General features: G+C 39.3%; 1 protein-coding gene across 1 annotated transcript in view; it reads left to right on the forward strand.

Moving 5' to 3' along the window:
• RASA3 (RAS p21 protein activator 3) overlaps positions 1 to 21,668 on the forward strand; it is a 96,613-nt gene that overhangs the window by 72,919 nt on the left and 2,026 nt on the right. The window contains exons 8-22 of the mRNA XM_009326264.1: positions 42 to 146; positions 648 to 804; positions 1,606 to 1,754; positions 3,768 to 3,882; positions 4,765 to 4,839; positions 5,361 to 5,484; positions 6,665 to 6,771; positions 7,426 to 7,503; positions 8,458 to 8,535; positions 9,096 to 9,169; positions 12,952 to 13,058; positions 13,998 to 14,080; positions 17,582 to 17,793; positions 18,582 to 18,685; positions 20,470 to 20,653. Coding sequence (XP_009324539.1) covers positions 42 to 146; positions 648 to 804; positions 1,606 to 1,754; positions 3,768 to 3,882; positions 4,765 to 4,839; positions 5,361 to 5,484; positions 6,665 to 6,771; positions 7,426 to 7,503; positions 8,458 to 8,535; positions 9,096 to 9,169; positions 12,952 to 13,058; positions 13,998 to 14,080; positions 17,582 to 17,793; positions 18,582 to 18,685; positions 20,470 to 20,653 — 1,752 coding nt within the window. The remainder of the gene's footprint in view (positions 1 to 41; positions 147 to 647; positions 805 to 1,605; positions 1,755 to 3,767; positions 3,883 to 4,764; positions 4,840 to 5,360; positions 5,485 to 6,664; positions 6,772 to 7,425; positions 7,504 to 8,457; positions 8,536 to 9,095; positions 9,170 to 12,951; positions 13,059 to 13,997; positions 14,081 to 17,581; positions 17,794 to 18,581; positions 18,686 to 20,469; positions 20,654 to 21,668) is intronic.

Here is a 21,668-nt window from a genome sequence, read left to right on the forward strand (position 1 = left end):
ATTTATTATGAATCTCTTTAAATTATTTGTTTTTATTACAGAGTTGATCTTTGGAATGCCAGTAACTTGAAGTTTGGAGACGAGTTTCTAGGAGAACTGAGACTCCCTTTGAAATTCCTCCGACAGTCTAGTTCTTACGAAGCATGGTATTTGACATTTTTCTTTTGGAGAATAAGTAGAAACATATGTCTGCTGTGAAGACTTAAGAGTAATTACTGCTATGTGATAAAGTTTAAATGGATTTAATTTGTATCTTTTTTTGTAAGCGAGCCAAAATAATCTTAGCAAATGTAAGAACAAGTTTTGATAATGTGATTAGAGATTTTAGTCTGCCTCTGTATTGCATGTGGGAGTTCTAATACATTGGCTTGATGATATTATTTACTGCAGTTCATCGGCAGTGCCATAGTTTTAGTGTGTGGGTTTTTAATCATATCTACATAAATCTCTATGATCAGAACTTCCCATGTTGCAGTTGGTGCAAAATAGACTGGCAAACTTAATTAAAAAGTCTGATTCAGAACTCTCAAGAATTTGATACATACATAAATATTGTGTCTATCTATACATTTTATATAAGTCCATGTATAACCTGAGATAATCTTGTGTTTCAGCACAAACTTTCTGTCTTATTTTTTGCATATCAGGTATTTCCTGCAGCCCAGAGATAATGGTAACAAGTCATTGAAACCTGATGACCTCGGTTCCTTAAGGTTAAATGTGGTTTACACTGAGGACCATGTTTTTTCCTCCGACTATTACAGTCCACTTAGAGACCTCCTGCTAAAATCTGCAGATGTCGAGGTAATTTGCTGTTGTTTACCTGCAGATCATCCTCACAGGGGTCTCTCTGAATGTTCGTCACTATCTTGCTGGCACTGTAGTTGTGTAATTAGCAGAGACTTCAGCTTCTTCCTTTTCCGACCTGAGGGCCTTGTTAAGCTCTGCATATCCCTGGTGCTTGTTTTCAGTCCTTGCAGAAGAGATCTTTATCTGCATGCAGTATGGTGGGTGAAGGCACACCCAGGAACACCAGTGGTTTTAACAGCAGCATATTCTTCGTGGCTTTCTTATTTTATATGTGAAAACGCAAAGTAAACTTCAGTTTGATCAATTGGTTTACTCACATAATTTAAAAACCTCAACAAACCCAAACCAAGAACTAATCCTGAAATGTCAGATGGTTGGACCATGTCTGCCATTATGTATACTTTTAGAAGTTGTAACAATGCTTTTATTTTTTCAGTACAGGAACTGGGTTCTGTACTTACTATGGCTTGAAATTGAGAAGGGTTAGAGTTCTTCCTCTTCAGTTGCTTCCCAGGCAACAGTGACATTCAGTGAAAAGACAGCTATTAAAAAGGGGGGGGGGGGGAAGAGACTGTATTGTGATAGTTTTTAAATTGCTGCCCTCTTGTGATCAAAACTTACAGCCAACAAAAACTGGAATGTAATGCCCACCCATGTTCTGTACAGACATGTTTGGGTAACTGGCCACTGCAACTGTTGGGTGGGGTTCTGCATTAAGGAGCTAATGGGAAAAGTAAGAAAGGATGCTTGTTCTAGAAAGCTCTCTCAAAGTTTTTCTTTCTCTCCACTGTTCAGCCTGTTTCAGCATCAGCTGCACACATTTTGGGTGAAGTTTGCAGAGAAAAACATGAAGCAGCCATACCTCTTGTCAGGCTTTTCTTACACTATGGCAGAATTGTGCCTTTCATAAGTGCCATTGCGAATGCTGAAGTGAAGAGAACTCAGTAAGTACCAAAAAACAAATTGCTATCAAACTACCTACTCTGCGTTGGCTAGTGTTAGGATCCTCCACTCAGTTTCTAGAATTATATGTCATTTCAAAAGAAACTGTTGGAGTTGTTCCTGTTCCTCCAAGCTGAGTGGCAGAGTTCTTTATGAATGCATTCACTGCTCTGAAGATCTGGTGAGTTTGATTTTAGGAGGAATTCCCATCATGTTTTGCAAAATCTACTTGCAAGACTATTGTAAGGTCTGAGAGCAGCGATTTTCACTCTTTTCAGTCTTAATTATATTTGATGATAACTGTGAAATCCTACATTACCTTCAGCTGTTCATATGAAATCATTTCAGCTTTGTAGTGTGCTAATAAATCATCTAGTGCTGAGTAAAAGTGTTGAATTTGTTCAAAACAAAAAGCAAGTTTCTTCCTAATCACGAATATTTAAGGCAAGCTGTATGTCTAATTTTTCCAATTAGAGGGCTGAGGAACAAAGATGGGATTGGATCTGGCAGTGGATAGCAGAAGACAAAATCTTTTTTGTGGTCACTTCTTATAAGTCCCTTGTTTGACTTACTGGTGTGCTGACAGTTTTGTAGTGTAAGATCTAGTATTCACACCAGGCAGGTCCTAAAGAACACTTGTTTCATGTCCTAAAGAACACTACAGCCGTGTGCCTATGTAGTCATGCTCTTGACAGACAGTAGAAGAGACAGTTGGGAGTCAAGGGGAATGACAGATGTTGACTCTAAAGTAACAGCTTCCTCGGTACAAAATAAATTCTTCGTGTGGGCTGGCTTTTTTCAGAGTGTCTGAGGGATAGAGCGTTTTCCTTCCTGTAGGCAGGTGTATTTTTTCTGTGCTGCAGGTTGACTGCTGCAGCTTGGTTGCTGCGGTATGAGGAAATTTGCTGCTCCCTAGTCAGTCATGTTCCTGTGATAAAACTGCAAAGCTGGTGTTTGTTTTCAGGGCTTTCTGGCATTTGTAACAGGCAGTGAGCTTACTTTTTTAGGAAACAAAATGATGAATCCAGCAAAGTAATTCATCCTGTTATTCACCACTTGTAAATGGGTACAACTGTAGTAAGCTATAAACAACAGGAAAGACATCGGCGTGTGTACAAGAACAAGCAAATAACTCCATGTCCAAGTTTGATCTGCTGTCAGTAGGCTCAGGTTTTGATCATATGGGTTGTAGATAAGATTGTTATGTACCTATCTGCATAATGTTCCTATACAAGGAATTGCGGGTACAAAATTAATATGAAATTACTTCCATTCTCAAAATGCAAGTAATACTAAAAAAATAAAAGTACACGTGATAGTGCAGCTAGCTAAAGCTTAACAAATCACAGTGGCCGTATGTCTACTACAAGAAGAATTCTGTGCAAGTGGCTTTTCAGAAAACCATGAGAGTCTGCATGGTGTCAGCTATCCACACAGCTCTCGGGGCAGAATTGGGATCTGCACTGTGTTTAATAGTGTTATCACGGGACAGTGCTGTAAGTCACTTAGAAAAGATGGCTACGTCATTGGCGCTGGTGTTTTCATCTCCCTCCCAGCTTACAAGCACTCATTTCACAGGAGAAGGTAGTAGGTGACGTGTAATGTCCAGTGTTGTTGTGAGACTAAAATCCTGCCTCCTTCCCTTACTCAGATTAACGCTGTTCAATAGCACGTGAAAGGGGGCGCATTTTTCCCCGTTGATATTGTAAACCCCTTTGATTTGAGCCTGCGTGTTGCCGTGTGTTTGGATGGCGCACTGAGCACACTGTGCTAATAAAAAGAAGAAAAATCTGTAGTCCCTCCCTCTGGACTTATCGTGACTACTGCTTTTCTGTTATAACCTGGAAGTGCAGTACATATTACGTGACTGCATTTAATGGCAGGCTGGTGTCAAAGGGAGTTTTTGTTTGTGCATTCAAACTCAGATTTCCATCACCTTTCACCACTTCTTTTATTTCTATATATTAGCAGTTTATTACAGAGAGACTAAATTACAGAAAATTGTTCACTTCCAGAGATCCAAACACCATTTTCAGAGGAAACTCATTAACTTCCAAGTGCATTGACGAGACAATGAAACTGGCAGGGATGCATTATCTGCAAGTTACACTAAAGCCAATTATAGATGAGGTAAGAGCAGTTTAGACTGTTTATTTCATAAAATGTCACTGTAAAAGGCCTTCAGGGAGCAGATACTGTTTATTCCTTCCCATTTTAAGATGACTTTGTGGGAATAATGCTTAAGAGCCTGTTTCTACATTAAAATCGTGTGTGTTAGTTTAGCCACAGCTGAGTCACCCAATTCAGAAACAGTTGGATTGTATTAAAGGAAAAGGAAATTTCCATTTATTTAACTAAATTACTCTGTTTTATAAAATCTAACATTTATTGTTTCTGAGAAATTAATAAAGTAATAACTTAGATGAATAAAAATATATACAGCAGAAAGCTGCTGGGAAGCTATAAGTAATACATTTTGTCCATTGGGTATAAAGGAATAAAATTATTCTTAGATAACTGTGTATGTGATGCATGTATTGTAACAATGGCTTATTATCTACCCAGTCCAGAATGGTGGGTGTGGGTATTTTAGTGCAGTAATTGGGCAATACTTTCAGACCACAGACTTCCTTTAAATGATTTGACAGTTTCTTCAGCTGTTGTTTTAATGTTTCATCAAAAAATGTCAAGTTTTTAAAGAATATAGATACACTTTCAGAGTTGACTGTTTTGGCAAAATAGGACTTTTCTTGAACAGCCTTGCTTGAGAGAGTCTAACAAACAATTCATTTCAGTTGAAGGAAAGGGTAGAACGAATTAATGCTACTTTTTGGGAAAAAAATAAAGATTACATGTAATTTACCTTCGATGTTTTGTCCAAACAAAAAAATTCAATTTATAAAGCTGGCTTTTGCCTTTTACCCCAAAAAACTAACAGATTATTCTTTTTACAAAACTTTTTCTACTTGAAGGTAAACTGATAGATTAATTGTTCACTATATTTTTTTCTAGATCTGCCAGGTCCATAAACCTTGTGAAATTGATCCTGTGAAATTAAAAGATGGTGAAAACCTGGAAAATAACAGGGTACGCATTAGATTTTGAAGATATAATCTCTGTTTACACTATCAAGTTTAACTGAGGTCCTCAGATGTTTGATGTTACAAATAATTTTGTCATTCATTAGAATACACTGGAAGCTTTCTTAACACCACAAACTGTTATAATTATTTTACAACGGCTTTACGTTATGCTACAAATACAATATCTGTAGAATGTTAATCACTTCTCCCCCCACCCTTGAGGACAAGCATAACTTAGCCTGTGGCTCTGCTGATGACGTAGAAAATGGTGCTACGAAAAGGAACAATATGCCATACAGCCATATCACTTGATGTTTGGTTTTGATAGGAATAATATTTTTACTCTTGTACTTGAGTATCTGCATTTACCAAAGAGAGTTTCATTGAGCGTGAGATTGTTTTGCAAGTATGTAATGTTGAAAGTGAGAATCCTTTGATGATGCCATTATGAATAAAACCAGGAATAATACCACTTTCCACAGCAGAAAATGATGCTAATTTCGTCATAATCATTGCATTTTTCAGGAAAATCTGAGGCAATATGTTGATCGCATTTTTACTGTAATTACAAAGTCTGGTGTAAGCTGCCCTACAGTGATGTGCGATATTTTCTTTTCACTGAGAGAATCAGCTGCCAAACGTTTTCAAGGTGAGTTTCTATATATTGTTTTATTTTACATCACTGATAGCTTTTTAAATGTAGGTGTAATCTAGCAGTCTGCATGATCCATGATGGATTTAGGAATTGAACAGCAGCGTATCCAAAATACCATTTGGACTGTGTGTTAATGCTGGTTTTTCCTTGATTATTCATTCCACAAAGAGCATGACTTTTAACGATTGTATGAGTTTTCCTTAAACATATTTTTGTTTAAGAAAAACAAAAGGAAAACAGCATTTGAAAAGAGCATTGTGATGGTATGTATTTATGGTTTCAACATTTGCAAAGTATGCTCAGTTTTCAAATGTTCAGGTTTTTGTAATGGCTTGTTCTGCAGACTCCATGCAGCTGAATTATTTTCTGCTCATACGTCAATCTGTAATAAAGGCCAATCTATAAATTATCGGAGTCATTGCAAGCTCATTGCCCTGGGAGGCCCATGTGCTGCAGAGGTTTTCTGGCTGTCAGGAGAGAATTCTTTCCGCTCCCTCCTAGCTGTTTTGGCTCTGTGAGAATAAGCAAGCAATCTAAAACCAGAACTGAGCAAAACAACCAACCTGTGTATTTTCATGAAGGGAAGCAGATTACAGTAAGGAAGTTTTCGAGAAAGTAATAGGAGTTCAGCTTTTAAACAGTCACTTCATAGTAGAGAAGCTCAAGCAGAAAGCCATTGATTGTGCTGTCATGCTCTTTATTTTATGTAAAAATATATAAATAAATTGTATTTTCTGTAATTACCAACTGGAATAGATACATTAGGAGTCTGTATAGCACTTGTGCTCAGGGCTGTAACTAGATAACTGAGAGTTGGCCTCTGTGCTGAACGTTTCATAAACTATTTAAGTTTTTCATCATACTTTAGTTGCATAGATGGAATAGCAGATGTTTGTATGAAATTCCCTGTGCAGTGGAAAAGTGAACGGTGTTCTCCTTGTAGCCTGTGTCATGAACTCGCTTCTTTTTAAAAGGCTGTCATTGACATTTCCTTGGTTTATGCTAGCCGTTCTCTGGCTCCAAATCCTCCATCATCAGTTAATCCTGTAACTCGCAAATACATACATTTCCAGCACATGCTTGAGTTAGCTTTCTTGAAGACATTCTAATAATTTCAGAGGTTTTTTAAGGAAGGATTATTGAAATGCTGAGTAGAGGTCTTTTTTTTTAATAGGTGACCTAGACGTGAGGTATACAGCTGTCAGCAGCTTTATTTTCCTGAGATTCTTTGCTCCTGCCATTCTTTCTCCAAACCTCTTCCAGCTTACACCACACCACCCAGTAAGTACTGTATCAATTTTTTCTAGCTGTGTATACGGTTCTGTCACCATAGTCTGTCTATCAAGATTCTTTCTTCAGTTCTTTTAATAGCCTTCAGGAGAAGTACCTTTGTTAATTCAAAGATCTGCTATGTCTGTCTTGGATATGAAGCATATGTTGAATGACTGTATATGTGAAGAACTTGGGAGGTACGGGAGGAACAGAGAAATTTGAGGACAAACAAAGCAGATGGTCTAAGCTGCTGTGGAAAAGATGGTCACTGCTTCATTTTTGCCACATTACATTAATGCTGGATTGATTGTCAGCAATGTTGGAAATGTTTTGGATGTTAAGCAACTTATCCAAGACTTTTAGTAGTTGTTCTTATGGGGAGCAGGGAGGACCTGAACCGTCTTCAAGATAGAAATCTCTATTTTTGTTTTGCAAGTGATTGCCTTTGGTTCTCTGAAGAGCAATAGGGTAGCTATGAAACATGGTGGCTTAAGAGTCAAAAGCCTTTTAAAAAAGCAACTTTTTTCCTGTAGTGTTTTATTGGGTCTTTTCTAATTTTATGTTGCTTTTCTGCAAGTGAAATAAGAAAGAAGAAATGTAGTTTACCTTTCTCTATTCCATATTTTAAATAGCTAGTCCATATAATATTGTTCTCTTTCCTAGGATCCTCAGACTTCTCGAACCTTGACACTTATCTCTAAAACCATTCAAACGCTAGGCAGCCTATCAAAATCTAAATCTGTAAGTATGCCATTTTCATTTAAAGGCTTAATTCAGGAAAGTTATTTTCTATTTTCTTTTTTTTTTTTTTAAATCTTTTATCACTCATTATAATTAAGCCTTTAAATGCTTGAGTTGCACTAGGCTTATGCAAAACTGGTTATGATTGCTTTGATTATAAGCCTCTCATGCTCACAGAAAAACTAAATCTATCTTAATCTGAACTAGATTTCAGTAAAGCAAAATTGTGTGACCAACCTAAACTCTGTTCCAGGGGTTTTCATTCCTTCCTTCTGGAAGAAAGATAGTGATCAGGAAAACCCGTGAAGTTCCCTACTTGCCTCCAGTATGTGATAGCAGCTCTACAGGGCTTTACAGATTGTTTCAGCATTTTAAGGCTCAACTGAGAAGAATTGCCCAGTAGGGGGAAGGGCTATGCTTTTCTTTTCATACCAGTTCAGTTTTCTGCCAGTCAGTGGTGAGATTAGATCTAAATTCCCATGCTGTGGATGTTTGATTGAAATAAAACGTGTGTACCTAAGGTACCACACTGCTATATCTGGTGATAATTTGGGGTCGCTGGTGGTCTAGTTAGGATTCATGCAGGCAACTGTAGATGAATCTGTACCTCAATTACAAATCCTTTGAGACACTAGAATTCCTTCTCTCACACTTTTTGTCAGCTTCTTTTAGGACCAAGATTAAAAACCAAAGACGTTTGAAACTTTTGAAGAATGCATTATTAACTGTAGTAACTGAACATTCGAAATGCATTCTGCTACCTTTTTGAGATAAAAATTTGGTACTACTGAATGTGTGCTGTACAACATGAAAATAGCGCTTTGCTTATTTTATCTCTGGCCAAAAAAACCCCTCTTTTCTGCGATGGCTTGCCTCATGGTCTACTGCTGTTAACAATAATATTTTCTATATAAACTGTATTATGAGGTGCATGGTTTTGGCTTTGTATTTCAGGCCAATTTCAAGGAATCGTACATGGCTACTTTTTATGACTATTTTAATGAGCAGAAATATGCAGATGCAGTAAAAAATGTAAGTAATGCATGTGAATGTTCTGAAAATCCTGCTGTGTTGTTGAAGCTGATGCTCGGAATCCTAGAATATAATACATACTGTTTGTAAACCAGGAAGCGTGTGCTAGAAAAAGCAGACTGCTGATAACTGTAATATTCAAGAAACTTTTATCAAATTATGTGCATGTTAATAGTAAAATCTCTTTGGATCTACTTATACTTAATAATTAGGTTGGATTACAAGCTGCTACTTAGAGTTTTAGACATGTGCATGCTTCATAGGATGCTGCAGATCTGCGATGAAAATTGCTTAGTCCAAAAGGAAGTGAGAGAGACATATAACAAAGGAGAAGCACAAGAAGTGTTGGTCATCTGCAGTTTTTCTGCTTAAGAGCATTTGTGCTATTTTTAGTTTACAACCCAGGAAACCTCCCAAATTCCTCAAGCTTCTGCCATTACCTTCTGTTTAACTACTTCTACAATATTTTCTTGTAGCTCTGTGCTGTACAAATGTTAGAGATTTTAATTTGGGTAGTGCGGTACTGTAATTTTTATCTATGCTTTTTGTTCACCTTTTAGTTTCTAGATTTAATTTCATCTTCAGGAAGGAGAGATCACAAGAGCATAGAGCAACCTATATTGCTTAAAGAAGGGTAAGCATGCATGTGCAACAAAACCCTCTACTTGTGTGCTTGCTACCATTCTAAGGCAGCTATCTTTTTTCCTGCCGTCCCTATTCCATCCATGTGTTCAGAGAAGAATGTAGGAAGATTCTTGTGTTGCTATTTCTACTCTCTGTGGCTGCTATAGATGATTTTAACATCTTTCCATTTGATTTAAACACCTTAATTTAAGTATGTTTTGAAATAAGTGAAGGAAAAAGAAGCCTATAGAACTTAATTAGCACAGCTAAGGCAAAAGAAACTTAAATCAGCATTGTGTTAAAATCAAGTTGATTTTTTTTTCCCTGAACTCCAGTGAACAAAAGCTGTAAAATTCCACTGTGAAGGTAGATACTGAATATCTTAGGGCAAAGCCTGCAAATGGAATTTGCTTTTGCTGCCCTGTAAGATCCATATGCTAATCATTATCATGGCCATTTCAAGGAAAATTTGTGATGCACTTGGAACAGTTTCTAGTTTTAGTACCTTTCCTTTTTTTTGGAAGCATGTTTGATATGCTGTATTAGGTTTAGATACTAATTGTTGACATTTTTTGTGTTACAAAACTGAGTGGTTAAGATCATCTGAGTGCACTGTGGAAACAGCTTCTTTGAGCTGGGAGGAAGAAAGTAAAAAATCCAAATTCTTCCTGTCAGAGCTCAGTAAGCTGAACTGCTGCTTGAAAGTAAGCTTTCATGGTAGCTTTAAGTCATGTAAAAACTTAGGTTTTCGGTGAAAACATGACTGCCCCTTCCATTTAACCTCTGCAGTTCACTTCACTTCTCTGATGATCATCTGTCCCTAGAAGCAAGTTTGTCTATTTTAATTCTGTACATTTATCATTCTTTTGTTTTTGAAAATAACTGTATAGTTTGTAACGTTTTCCCTCTAACTCTAAAACATTATTTCTTCTGCCTCTGTCTTTCTTTTGCTCCTGTCTGATTTTTTTTCTGTCTTTTCTTGCTCGGCCTGTGGCTGCTGTTATAAGGACTCTTAAACTAACAGTAAAGAAAGTTGATGGTAATAGTTCATGCAGGTAAGATGGTAGGGGCAGTTGGTGCTTTGCTGTAGCTACCGGCTGACAGCATGTCCTTCCTTCGCAGCAATAGACTTGTCCGACTTAACTTCGGGGTGAAAGTACTCTGTTTAACAATCCTGAAATGCCTGTGTGAACCCAGCAGAGAGCATTTTGTTATCTATTTCTTGACGTTGACCAACTCCTTTTTTTTTTTTTTTCCCCCCACCTTAAAAAAACCTGCTGTAAGTAGAGAATAAAGGACTTTTATCTGTAGGCAGATGCTCCAAGCAGCACTGAGATTTGCTTAATATTCAGTGTATAGATCCCAGTGAACTCACTGCAAGTGGTTAAGAAGTGGCAATACATTTTCTAGACACTTCTTAAGTAGCATTCATGTAAATTGTTCTCAAGGTTAAGGAGTGGCCTTCAGCTGACTATTGTTCCTGACGTGTTCCATTATTGCCATGTTATATCACGGGGAGTGGGTGGGAATTTTCACAGCCTTTGATTTGATTCTTCTCCAGATTGATTGGCTGGTTAGTGGGGTTTCTGTTTGCCTTTGCAATGTTTTTGTTTGCTTTTGGTTCTTTAATCTATCTTGGCTTCTATTAAGAGTATCTAGATGGAAAGCTACAGCATATGTAGTTTTGAATGAATGTACAGTAGCAAAAATTAGTCACTGGCACTTGAGTTTGCTGGCATTGATCATGCCATCACTGCTTAACTGCTGTCTGCCTGGTTCTTTCCAAAAGGAAGGCAATTAAAAGGAGAACTAGTCCTGCCATTCTTGTAGGTGCAAGGGGCATGCTGATGCTTCCAAGCAAGGCTAAGGCAGATCCAAACTCAGGTCTACCATAAACATGAGAAGAAACAGTATCTCCAAACACCCAGCACTGAAATGGGTTTTATCTTAGACTTCTTTCCCCTTTGTGCTTCTGGAGTATTTGCTCCAACTTCTCGCGCATTCTGCAAATGTTAGAAACAAAGAAATCCTTTAAATTCACCTTATAACTTCTGTGGCTTTGAATTCTTGTCACCTATCTGTGGGAAATAAAAGCACATTCTTCTCTTGGCTATGTCAGCTATGAAGAATTTAATTAGAAATGTGCTCTTAGCTCTGCAGTATGGAGTTTGCATTTTTCAAAGAGGGATGCTCCGTAGGAGTTTGCAGTTTTAAGTCACCTTTTAAGTGTTGGCATGAGAAGGAAGAGAAACTAACTTGAAGAGCATATGGTCCAGCCCAAGGATATCCGCTCTTCAACTTGCCTTAACCTTGAAATATGAAGACTACTGCCAGTGGGCCTGGTGGTGACCTGAATGATATGGTTTTATTAAATATTTCTCAAGTAAGCCAAGAATAAGGACTGAGACAGTAACTGTCTGACCATTTTAAGAATGAGAGGTGTGTAACTATAACTGGTTTAAAAAAAATCTGTCGCTGTATACAGTCCTTGTTAGCTTTTGCCAGCACAACTTGGAATGGGCAGCAGGCACCAACACAGCTGGTTACAGAACAGTTAAAGTCTGAAGGAACGTGGGTTTCTGTTTGAGCTTTAAACAGACCTGCGGTTCAATTGGATGCAATGTAGTTGTTTCTGACTGAAGATACCAGAACCGAGAAACAGTATTAGCTGTTCTAAACATTTTAGCTCTGCTATTGAAAATCTTCACCCAAATCATTCGCTGTTCTCTCTGTGTGCTCTTTGTGCTGCATAGTGCCTTTCTACTTGATAAAAACTACTCTGTAGTAAGTAGTTTTTACTGGCTCCATTGTACAATTCTGTATTTGGCACAATAGTTAATGAAATATGTAGAGTAGCTGTTATCAACTCTCTACTGCATATGCATACGCATTTTTTTCCACCAAAAGTGATGCTGAGCAGTATGAAGCCACTAGGGTTTCCAAAGTCACCCTGAAGCTTTTGGATTGATTTAGTGGTTAAGAAGGTGGTGGGTGCATCACAGTTTCTTGAAGCTAATTCAACTTTGAAATTTATTAAAACTGACAACTCACTAAATGAATGCCCCTCCTCTGCCAAAAAAGGGGGTGATGGGGGGTTCTAGCTTTCAGCTGTCATATTGCTTTGTATGTTATTTAAAACGTGTTTCCAACTGCAGCATCAGTGTGCAATTGCAAATGGAGCTGTGGAACATCCTGATTTTGTTTCTAGAGCTTGAGAGTGACTAAAGCTTGTAAGGGTACAGTCCCTGTGCTCCAGAGGCCTTACACCTGCCTTTTAATTATTAAACATACTCTAAACCTTTTGAGCTTTCTCACAGGTTTAAAAAAAAAAATTTAAAAAGCTTGTAGAGTTAACAGGTCAAGCTTAGCAGAGCAGTGCTAACCGTGTTCTGCCCTTTCTGCTGTAGTAGGAAACCATTTAGCTGGATTTGTAACTGAGGAAAGGGCACAAGCTGCAGTTCAGCTAACTAACTAGAGCCCCTGTGTAGACTACAAGTCAAGCTACATGTCTTGCCCCTTATATAGATCTGGAAAAAGGACAGGCTTAACTAACATGCACTAAACCTATCCAAATGTGATTTTTCTTTCCTTGTCAAGACAAGGCCTCAATAATTAGAAAACACTGTGTGTCCCCTCCTAAAGCTTCACAAGTGCTATCATGTATGTGTGTGTATATATGTATATATGTATAAATCTATATACATAAATACATATTTTATATGTATGCATATATTTATATGCATGTATATATAAAATCTGGTGTATTGTAACAACTGTTGTCCTGTTTACTAGGTTCATGATCAAGAGAGCACAAGGAAGAAAACGATTTGGTATGAAAAACTTCAAGAAGAGATGGTTTCGCCTGACAAACCATGAGTTTACCTATCAGAAAAGCAAAGGTAACAAAGTTTTGCCAGTCTTTTTTTGGTACATTAAAGTGATGATTAAACAAGGATCGTGTAAGAACAGAAGACTGAGATGTAGATCTGTAACTGTAGAAGGCACAGTGCAGGCAAGTCTGTCAGCCTGTATGTTCTTGCCCTTTTTTTAGTATGTCTATACTGACTGTTAGAGAAGCTTCTTGGATAGCACAGTACCCTATAAATTAGCAGAATATTTTATAGTATTTGTCTAATATCAGTTATCAACATCATCTGTAGGTTTCACAGTTACATAGTAGATTGTCCAAGGAAACAAAACTCAGGATAAAATACCTTACGCTGGGATTTGGGTTTGTATTGAACGTTCTCAGATGTATCTCAGCTTGTTTGCATAAATTCTGTAGCATTCGCACAGCTGGCTGCAGTAGACAGGGATTTGCCTGCAAGCTTTGAACTTGCAAAAATGTGTTTACTTCACGTTGCCTAATATCAAGGATTTTGCTTTTCGAAAATTGTTCCTGTCTGTTCAGTAGTACACAACAAATACCGCTTCCTTCCATCATATAAATACAGAGGGAGTGAGAAAGCTAAGGAAACATGTTCAGATCATGCTAGTCATCATTTCACACTCAACTTTGAGCTCGTACCGTCAACCTCGTTCAGTTGAGCTGACAGGAATGATTTCTTTCATTGTCACCTTCTCAGGAAATACACTGCGTCCTGCTGCAGTAGTCCGTTTCTAAGAGGTTTGCTAGCATAACGTAGTGCAGCTGAAAACAGAAATGAACTTCAGATAATACTTAAGAACCATGCTAGTAAATCCCTGCTGAGTGAAGGGAGTCTTGTGCAGTCAAAATGATTTTCAAAGGCACTGAATCAGCCCTTAGAATAAGGGCAGAGGGTGAAGTTAAGTTGTGAATAAGTTGCTCAGTATCTGTGTGTGTGTGTGTTTTGCAGGTGATCACCCTCTGTGTAGCATTCCAATTGAAAACATTCTGGCAGTGGAAAGACTGGAGGAGGAATCCTTTAAAATGAAAAATGTAAGTAGGTCATCTTCATTAATTTACTTGTTAGGCTGGTCTAGATCCACCAGCCTAATCACCTTTTTCCCTTTTGTAACCTGGATTGGGTTTCTGTTGAAAGATGTACAACCACAGCTGCTTGTTCTGTATATAGTAGCAGGAGTTTCCAAAAGTACAGCCCATTCAGATTCTTAACAGCCCAGTCAGCAGTCTTTGGGTTTCGTGATCTGCAGCACAGTCAGTAACTGACCACTGCTGATCAGCTGTCCGGGCTCCGTAATGTCAGACACAGGTAAGATAATCGAGTCCCTGCCCTTTCTGTCAGACCTCTCTGTTGAGAAGGAACTGGCTGCTTATAATTGTGAAGGATCACATCTTCTTTCTTAGCTATCAGGGTTTGTTTATTGGTTAATGAAAGTGCATATATATTTGGGTTAGGTCATGTGCCAAAACAACATCTGTGCTGTCCCAGTATGGTTTAGCATTTTGATTGCCACATTAGGGAATAAAATACAGCTGTATTTCTCATGCATGGAACACTACTGCCAACTTCTGTATGCGAGACATACAATCCATTGTGTAAGAACAGTTCTTAAGACATGATCAGTTTAGGTGATGTTGAGAGCCTTTTTCATACTTTTCTGCCTGTAAAGCTGAGTACAGTCCTTAAAAATAAACAAAAAAACAGCTCAGTGTTTTCCAGTTCTAAGCATGCATCTACTACAGACTTCTTTATACATGTAAATGGTTGTGACTTTTAGCTTTTCTGCCTTTAAGTCTTTCCCGCCATCTACACTGCTTGTGGACACCGTGCAGGGCAGTGCTCAAACCTGCCCTAGATACTAGGTTCCTCAAACAGCACTTCGTTAAAGTGAAATACAAGGCTTGACTCCTCAGTATTTTCCCTGTTTCAAGTATTATTTTGGTAGCATATCTCTCTCTCTTAAAAGATGGAATAAGTTTCAGTTCACTTGCTTTTAGAGCACATCTTCATTGTACTGTAGCTGGCTCTGGTGTTTATAACTCATGTTAATTACATAGGCAAAAGCAACCCAGCTGCAAAATAATTCTCAAGCTATCAGAAGGCAGCTTTAACATGTGATGAACTGTTGCCAACTGTAGTCTGCAAAATAACTTGATTGAACTAAAAGTAGCCACACAGTTGAGATAAAACTTACTGTGTGTCGAGAGGAGCTGAGCTATAATTCTGATCAACTCTTCAGTGACAGCAGTCTTTAACTTATGCTGAGTCTACTGGGCTAGAATGCATCCAAAATATCCCTTTATTGTAAAGATTTATTATAGGAAAAATATCCCTTTATTAACATCAGAAACTGTGGGCTATTTTGGTTGCTTAAATTCAGTATTACCTAGAAAGTGAAGGTGACTACATCCATTCTGGAAAGTAAGGTTCAGAGTCTTTCCATAAGCAGTAGAAAATACCATTATCACCTTCCTATGCTAATATATTCCCATATATTTTCTCATATATAAATAGAATGCTGCAGCAAGAGCAGAATTCTCAAAACACCACAGCAGATGTATTTGCGATGGATATTCCATCATAGGTGCTAAGTGTGATTAAAGATCCACATTTTCTATAAATACTCTATGTATCTGTGCTCTGAATTGCACCAAGTGTGTCTTCCTCACTTCTGATAAATCTGCCTGTCTGGCAGTAAGGCCAGTAGCCTTCACCTTCCTTAAGCACAGTCTGGGGGGTGTGGGGGTGGCTTTAAGTACTGTTCAGGTTTTGTGCGTTGTTTGAGAAGCAACTGGTGGTTTTGGTAGTGTAAAGGTCTTGCAACCACTTGAAATTCTTGGCTTAGTTGTGGGCTCTCAGTAACAGTTGCCATATGTTAGTTCACTTAGGTTGGTATCCCCTTACACAAAGCCATACTCCTTAAATCTGTTCCTTTGTTGTAATGCAGAAGGCTCCATTTACCCCAGCAGGACATTAAAATTATTTTCCCTGTAGTTCTGTGTTAACGGAGGGTTGAGCTGCACGCTCCTGTCTTCCTCGTTCCTTCCTTCCTTCCCTATTCCCCAAACTCAAATTGCCAGTTATGTCCTGAAAAGTTTTACTAAAAGGACTCTCTTTGGTGTGTATTTTGGCAGTGCTGGACTGATCACACTAGCAGCTCCTACACCGCTCTTGTGTGTTGCGCCTTTCTAATTATTGTCTGACATCTATAAAGATACTAAATCCAGGGAAATGACTGTTGGAGCTTTCCCTTTCCTGTTAGAAGAGACATGGTAGTTAAAAAACCTGTTTGTTCACAACTTAGCAAGTATGTTTGCAAGCTACTTCAAAGGGTGTGCACCTAAAAGTGTCACAAGGGAAGAACAGATTGCGCCTGGTGCCAGTCTGCAACGTTCTCTCAACCAGCTAGGTGCAGAATTCAGGCCAATGTTTCAGGTCTTTGTAATAGACAAAAGTGAATTTCAGTTTTGGTGGGGTTTTTGGTTTTTTGGTGGGTTTGGGTTGGGTTTTTTGTGCCTCTCTGTTTTTCTCTTTAAAGTAGCACAGAGAAACCAGCTGTTTGGAAAATAATATTCTGCACGATATGGGCAGTGTAATGTCTAATGATTTGAATAATCAAATGGAGAAGTAGAGGGGGGAAGGATAATTTAGGAACACCTGAGAGAAAGGGGAAAACCCATTAAAATTAAGTATTTGCAGAAGCTAGAGGAAATGAAGATGGTTGACATTTGCCTTTCCAAAATTTGCAGTTAGGATCACTGATTTGAGTGTAGTTATCTTCAGTGCATGATCAGTATAATCAAACAATAAGGCTGTGCATCAGAAACTTGCTTCTTCAAGAGGAGGAAAATAAGTGCAATTGTGCCATTTTAGGTTGCAGGCTGTTTTGAACAGGCAGGAGAGCTCTAGTTTAGATTTTCAGTGCCCAAGCCATAATGCAGAATTAATGTGCAATTATTTGAACCACCCTATGGCGATTAAAGAGAAACTGTATTGCTGCGATTTGCTAATAGCAGCTATAGTTGGGTGCAGAAGCAAGGAAGTTATTGAAAGGAAAGAATCATGCTGAAATAGGTGTTAAAAAGACTAGAGAGATGGCAATATTAAAGCAAAGCTGTTGCTGAGGCTGGATCCAAACTCTCATTTTTCTCTCTTCTGCCCCCTGCTGACTAGCATTTCCTTTCAGCCCTGCGTTGGGTCCCTCTGTCAGCCTTCCAAAACTTGGAGCTGCAGCATTACTAAAATTGCATCCCTGAGGCTGACAACAAATCTTGTTGAGGCCCAACCAGCAAGTTGATATTAGCTGTTTGTAAATCATCTCCGACAGGAACAGTACCTTACTCCTTGTACCAGGTGAAAGGTCTTGTTGTTTTAAGGGCACGTTTGCTGCTTGGTTTTGTGTTGAAATGTATTTATTGGTGCATTCTTTTAGTATGCTGTGTTTTTCCTTTAATAAATCATCAGTCTGAGCTCAGTCTTAACGTTCACCGACTCATTCTGGTGGTGTATTCTGTAGCTTATTTTCTTATTTGCAGATGTTCCAGGTGATCCAGCCTGAAAGAAGAGTCCTGTATATCCAAGCAAATAATTGCGTGGAGGCCAAGGACTGGATTGATATCCTCACCAAAGTTAGCCAATGCAACAAGAAGCGCCTCACGGTCTACCATCCCTCTGCCTATCTTAATGGCCACTGGCTTTGCTGTAAAGCTACTGCAGATAATACTCCTGGCTGCACACCCTGCACAGGGTAAGGATTGGTAACATGCTGTTGGTCTAGGTATTGCCAGGGGTATGTGCATCTCTGCAGTGTGACTTACAGGTATGCAATTACCAAGAAGATCTGCCAGGTGCGCAGGTGTCGTGGTGTTTTCAAAGGCCATCTTTATTGTTATTTCTGATACTGTCAGTATCTGCATATCTTGGTCAAAATGTTGAAATTTTTAGAGTTCAAGATGTTGATAGGAGATGGCTGTGGGATAAGATACTTTGGTTGTGATCATCTGTCATTAGTAAAAATGTCAGAAATCCCTTCAACGTCCTGTTTGTAAATTCCTGAAACAGACAATCATCTGCTTCTAGATTTAATTCTAAACTGATCTTTTCCTAAGGGGCCCACTCATGCTCTCTGTTAAATGAAGAGGTACTGTCTGGTTCGTAGGAAACTATTTTCATCTAAAATAAGAGAAGCAACAAGTCTGTAGCGGTAGTTAGTCTCAGAATGTAGGACTTGGACGGTTGGGAGTTCAGTGCTTTGGCTCCGCCATCTGGTTATAGCAGACTAATTCACCAAAATGTCTGGATACTGATACTGTCCTCTCTTTCAAGTCAGAGTGAAAGCATGCTGGATAAATCTAGGCATAAAGAAGTTTGAACTTGTCTACCTCTTCTTTTGGTGAAAAACAGGAGGTTTTGAGCTTCATTATATACAATCTGTGGGCTTTCACGAGTACTCACTTTCATCCTTGTTAAGTGCTTTTTGTGCCGTAATATACTGTTTAGCATATAACTTCTGCCTCTCTTCCCGATGCCTTACAGAGGCCTGCCAGCAAATATACAACTGGATATAGATGGAGATAGAGAAACTGAGCGCATCTACTCTCTTTTCAACTTGTATATGCCAAAATTGGAGAAAATGCAAGGTGAGGATGAAAGATCATTGCATCTCCAATACATTTAGCAAGGCAAAAATACCTGTGAAAAATTGTATGTTCTAGCTAGGCCAGCCTTGCGAATCACATCCTAGAACACAGTGGCCATTATTTAACTTGTTTCCCCTTCTGCTGTCTTGAGGCAGTTGTGTGAATTATTTTTGGTGCAGTGTGCAGTCTCGTAGTCTGTACAAAGTTCTTTGCATAATAAACAGTTGTTTGAAATACGGTCTTAACCACAGCATCCTAAAATAGCATAGGCACAGAGCATTGCTTGGATGCTCTGAATTGACAAATCAGAGCATGCACTAAACCAGAAGTTTACTGATCCTGAAAAGAAGCACCAGCAAAGTTGGTGGCACATGGTTTTGTGTTACCGGGAGTCATGTGCACATTCCCTGATTCAGATCCCCAAGAACAGGCTGGATACAAATGGTTTCTCAGGAAGGCTCTTTCAGAATTGTCAGCGAAGGATGACTTGTGGATGTCTGTGAAATGTTGAAAAGTGAAGTTTGGGCTAGTAAACGCTCAGGAGCTGAGGGGAACAGAGATGTGACATGAGGGATAAAAGAAAGAAGAGACAGCAGAGGAAGTTAGTACTAGCAGGCATGCCAAGAAAAGTATCCGGTGTACACAGTGCCAGACTTGAAATCCCAATTTAGCACAAGGAGTGGCAGGGAAGCCTTCACTGTGGCACTGATCTTTAAATAGGACTTTATTTTATAATATGAGATAAGCCAGTGGTGTCAAACACACAGATTGGAAAGCACTTTAATCCATTCCTGGCCGCCATGCAATTGCAAACTTCAGGTCCCCACCACTTCCGAGCTGTCTGAACCAGTGCCCAGCTTTCCCCTGTTCCGAATCCTCACTGCCAGAGCCAGCATCGAGTTTCAGCGTCGGGGAAAAGGACGCAGGTCTGGCGCAGACAGTGCAGCAAGGAGGAGGTAACTCAAAAGCTGAGACTGGGACAGCAATAAAGCTAGAAAGCTAGGGAAAAATAGAGACAAAGTAAAATATTCTCTCTCCCCTTCTAATATGCTGGGCTACAGTGCAGAAGTAGATCACATGATGAATGTGTTGCAAATGTTCATGTGTAATCGGTGTCCTGATCTCTTAGCCAGGAAGGCTCCCTGGGAAGATAGGAAGGTAGTATGACTTGCCCCTTCTTAGAATATGTCCTTAAGCAGGCAGCCAGGCAGTAGTCATGACATACTCTGCTTATGCTTATTGTATGAGTCTTTTAGGGGTAATGTTGTAAAACATCTTGCGTGACTACTTCAACCTGTAATTGTTTTGAATTCAGTCTGTTGTGCAGTGCCGTACTCATTGCTTAGCTGCTGCTTAGGGATGGAACCTGTCCTTCTGACAAGCGAATACTTGACTTCGTGCAGGCCAACCCTGCAGCACAGTGGCAGAGTTAGGCCTGTGTCATGGGGTACTGCTAGTGGTAACTGAGATGAAAACACTGCCTGTGCAGTGAAGGACAGCTTCGCACCAAGCCAGGAGCAGCTGCCAGGCTTGTTGCCCTTTCCTTACGAGGCGAGGAGGAGGGAGCGGGTAGGGGACAGCCGCTGTGCCTACCAACAGCCCAGCAAAAGGACAGGGAACTGCTCCTTCTGTTGCTGTTGATGTCAGCCACAGTTCTGTGGTGGTCATATGGAAGCAAACCAAGGAACTGTATGAACCCCGGACTGAGTATTTTTAGTCTGCTTGTCTTGCATTTTCCCCCTGCCTATCTGATACCTATTCCCGTACTTGATTTTTTTCCCCAGAGGCCTGTGGCAGCAAATCTGTGTATGATGGACCTGAAGAGGAAGAATATTCTACATTCATCATTGATGACCCTAAGGAGACGTATAAAACACTAAAGCTGATTATTGAAGGTGTTGGAACTTTAGAGCAGGAGCATGCTCAATATAAGAGGGATAAATTTAAGAAGACAAAATATGGAAGCCAGTAAGTATAATGGGTTGTCCAAACAGGGGAACAGTCCTAGGAAATGGTATTTCCCTTGCTTATGTTCTGGCTTTCACCATATTCATGTTCAAAAAAGATCCTGCAAATACATACAAAGTAGAATTGTGACTGTCGTGGTTTAACCCCAGCCGGCAACTGAGCACCACGCAGCCGCTTGCTCACTACCACCAGCCCCGGTGGGATGGGGGAGAGAACTGGAAGAGTAAAAGTGATAAAACTCGTGGATTGAGTTAAGAACAGTTTTATAATTGAAATAAAGTAAAATAATAGTAGTAGTAGTAATAATAATAATAACAATAATAATACAAAGCAAGTGATGCATGATGCAATTGCTCACCACCCACCAACGGATGCCCAGCCAGTCCTGGGCAATGGTCCCCGGCCAGCTTTACCCCAGTTTCTATACTGTGCATGACGTCACATGGTATGGGATGTCCCTTGGGCCAGTTTGGGTCAGCTGTCCTGGCCGTGCCCCCTCCCGGCTTCTTGTGCACCTGCAGCCTTCTCAGTCGGTAGAGCACGGGAAGCTGAAAAGTCCTTGGCTAGTGTAAGCATTACTTAGCAACAACTAAAACATCGGTGTGTTACCAACATTGTTCTCATGCTAAATCCAAAACACAGCACTGTACCAGCTACTAGGAAGGAAATTAACTCTATCCCTGCCGAAACCAGGACAGTGACTTAGGACTGATATCACAATATTTTAAAGGACAGTAAGGAATTTTGAAATGCTTATTTTTTAGATGCAGTTTCATTCATAAAAATAAATGTGCGGTTTGTTTTGGTTTTTTATTTTTTTTTTTATTTTTAACCTGTGCTCATGGAATGAGCAGTAAATAGCAGAAGATACATGTACTTACCAGCTTATTTTAGAGTGTTGGTTTAAAAATGGGAAGAGTGACTGATACAGCCACATGACTGTATTTTGTGTACACATAAATAAAGGAGCATTCTGCACATGGCCGACAAAAAAGAGGATCAATTCAGTCAGTCA

The sequence above is a fragment of the Pygoscelis adeliae genome, unplaced genomic scaffold (genome assembly GCF_000699105.1).
Source record: "Pygoscelis adeliae isolate BGI_AS28 unplaced genomic scaffold, ASM69910v1 Scaffold156, whole genome shotgun sequence".
NCBI lineage: Eukaryota > Metazoa > Chordata > Aves > Sphenisciformes > Spheniscidae > Pygoscelis > Pygoscelis adeliae.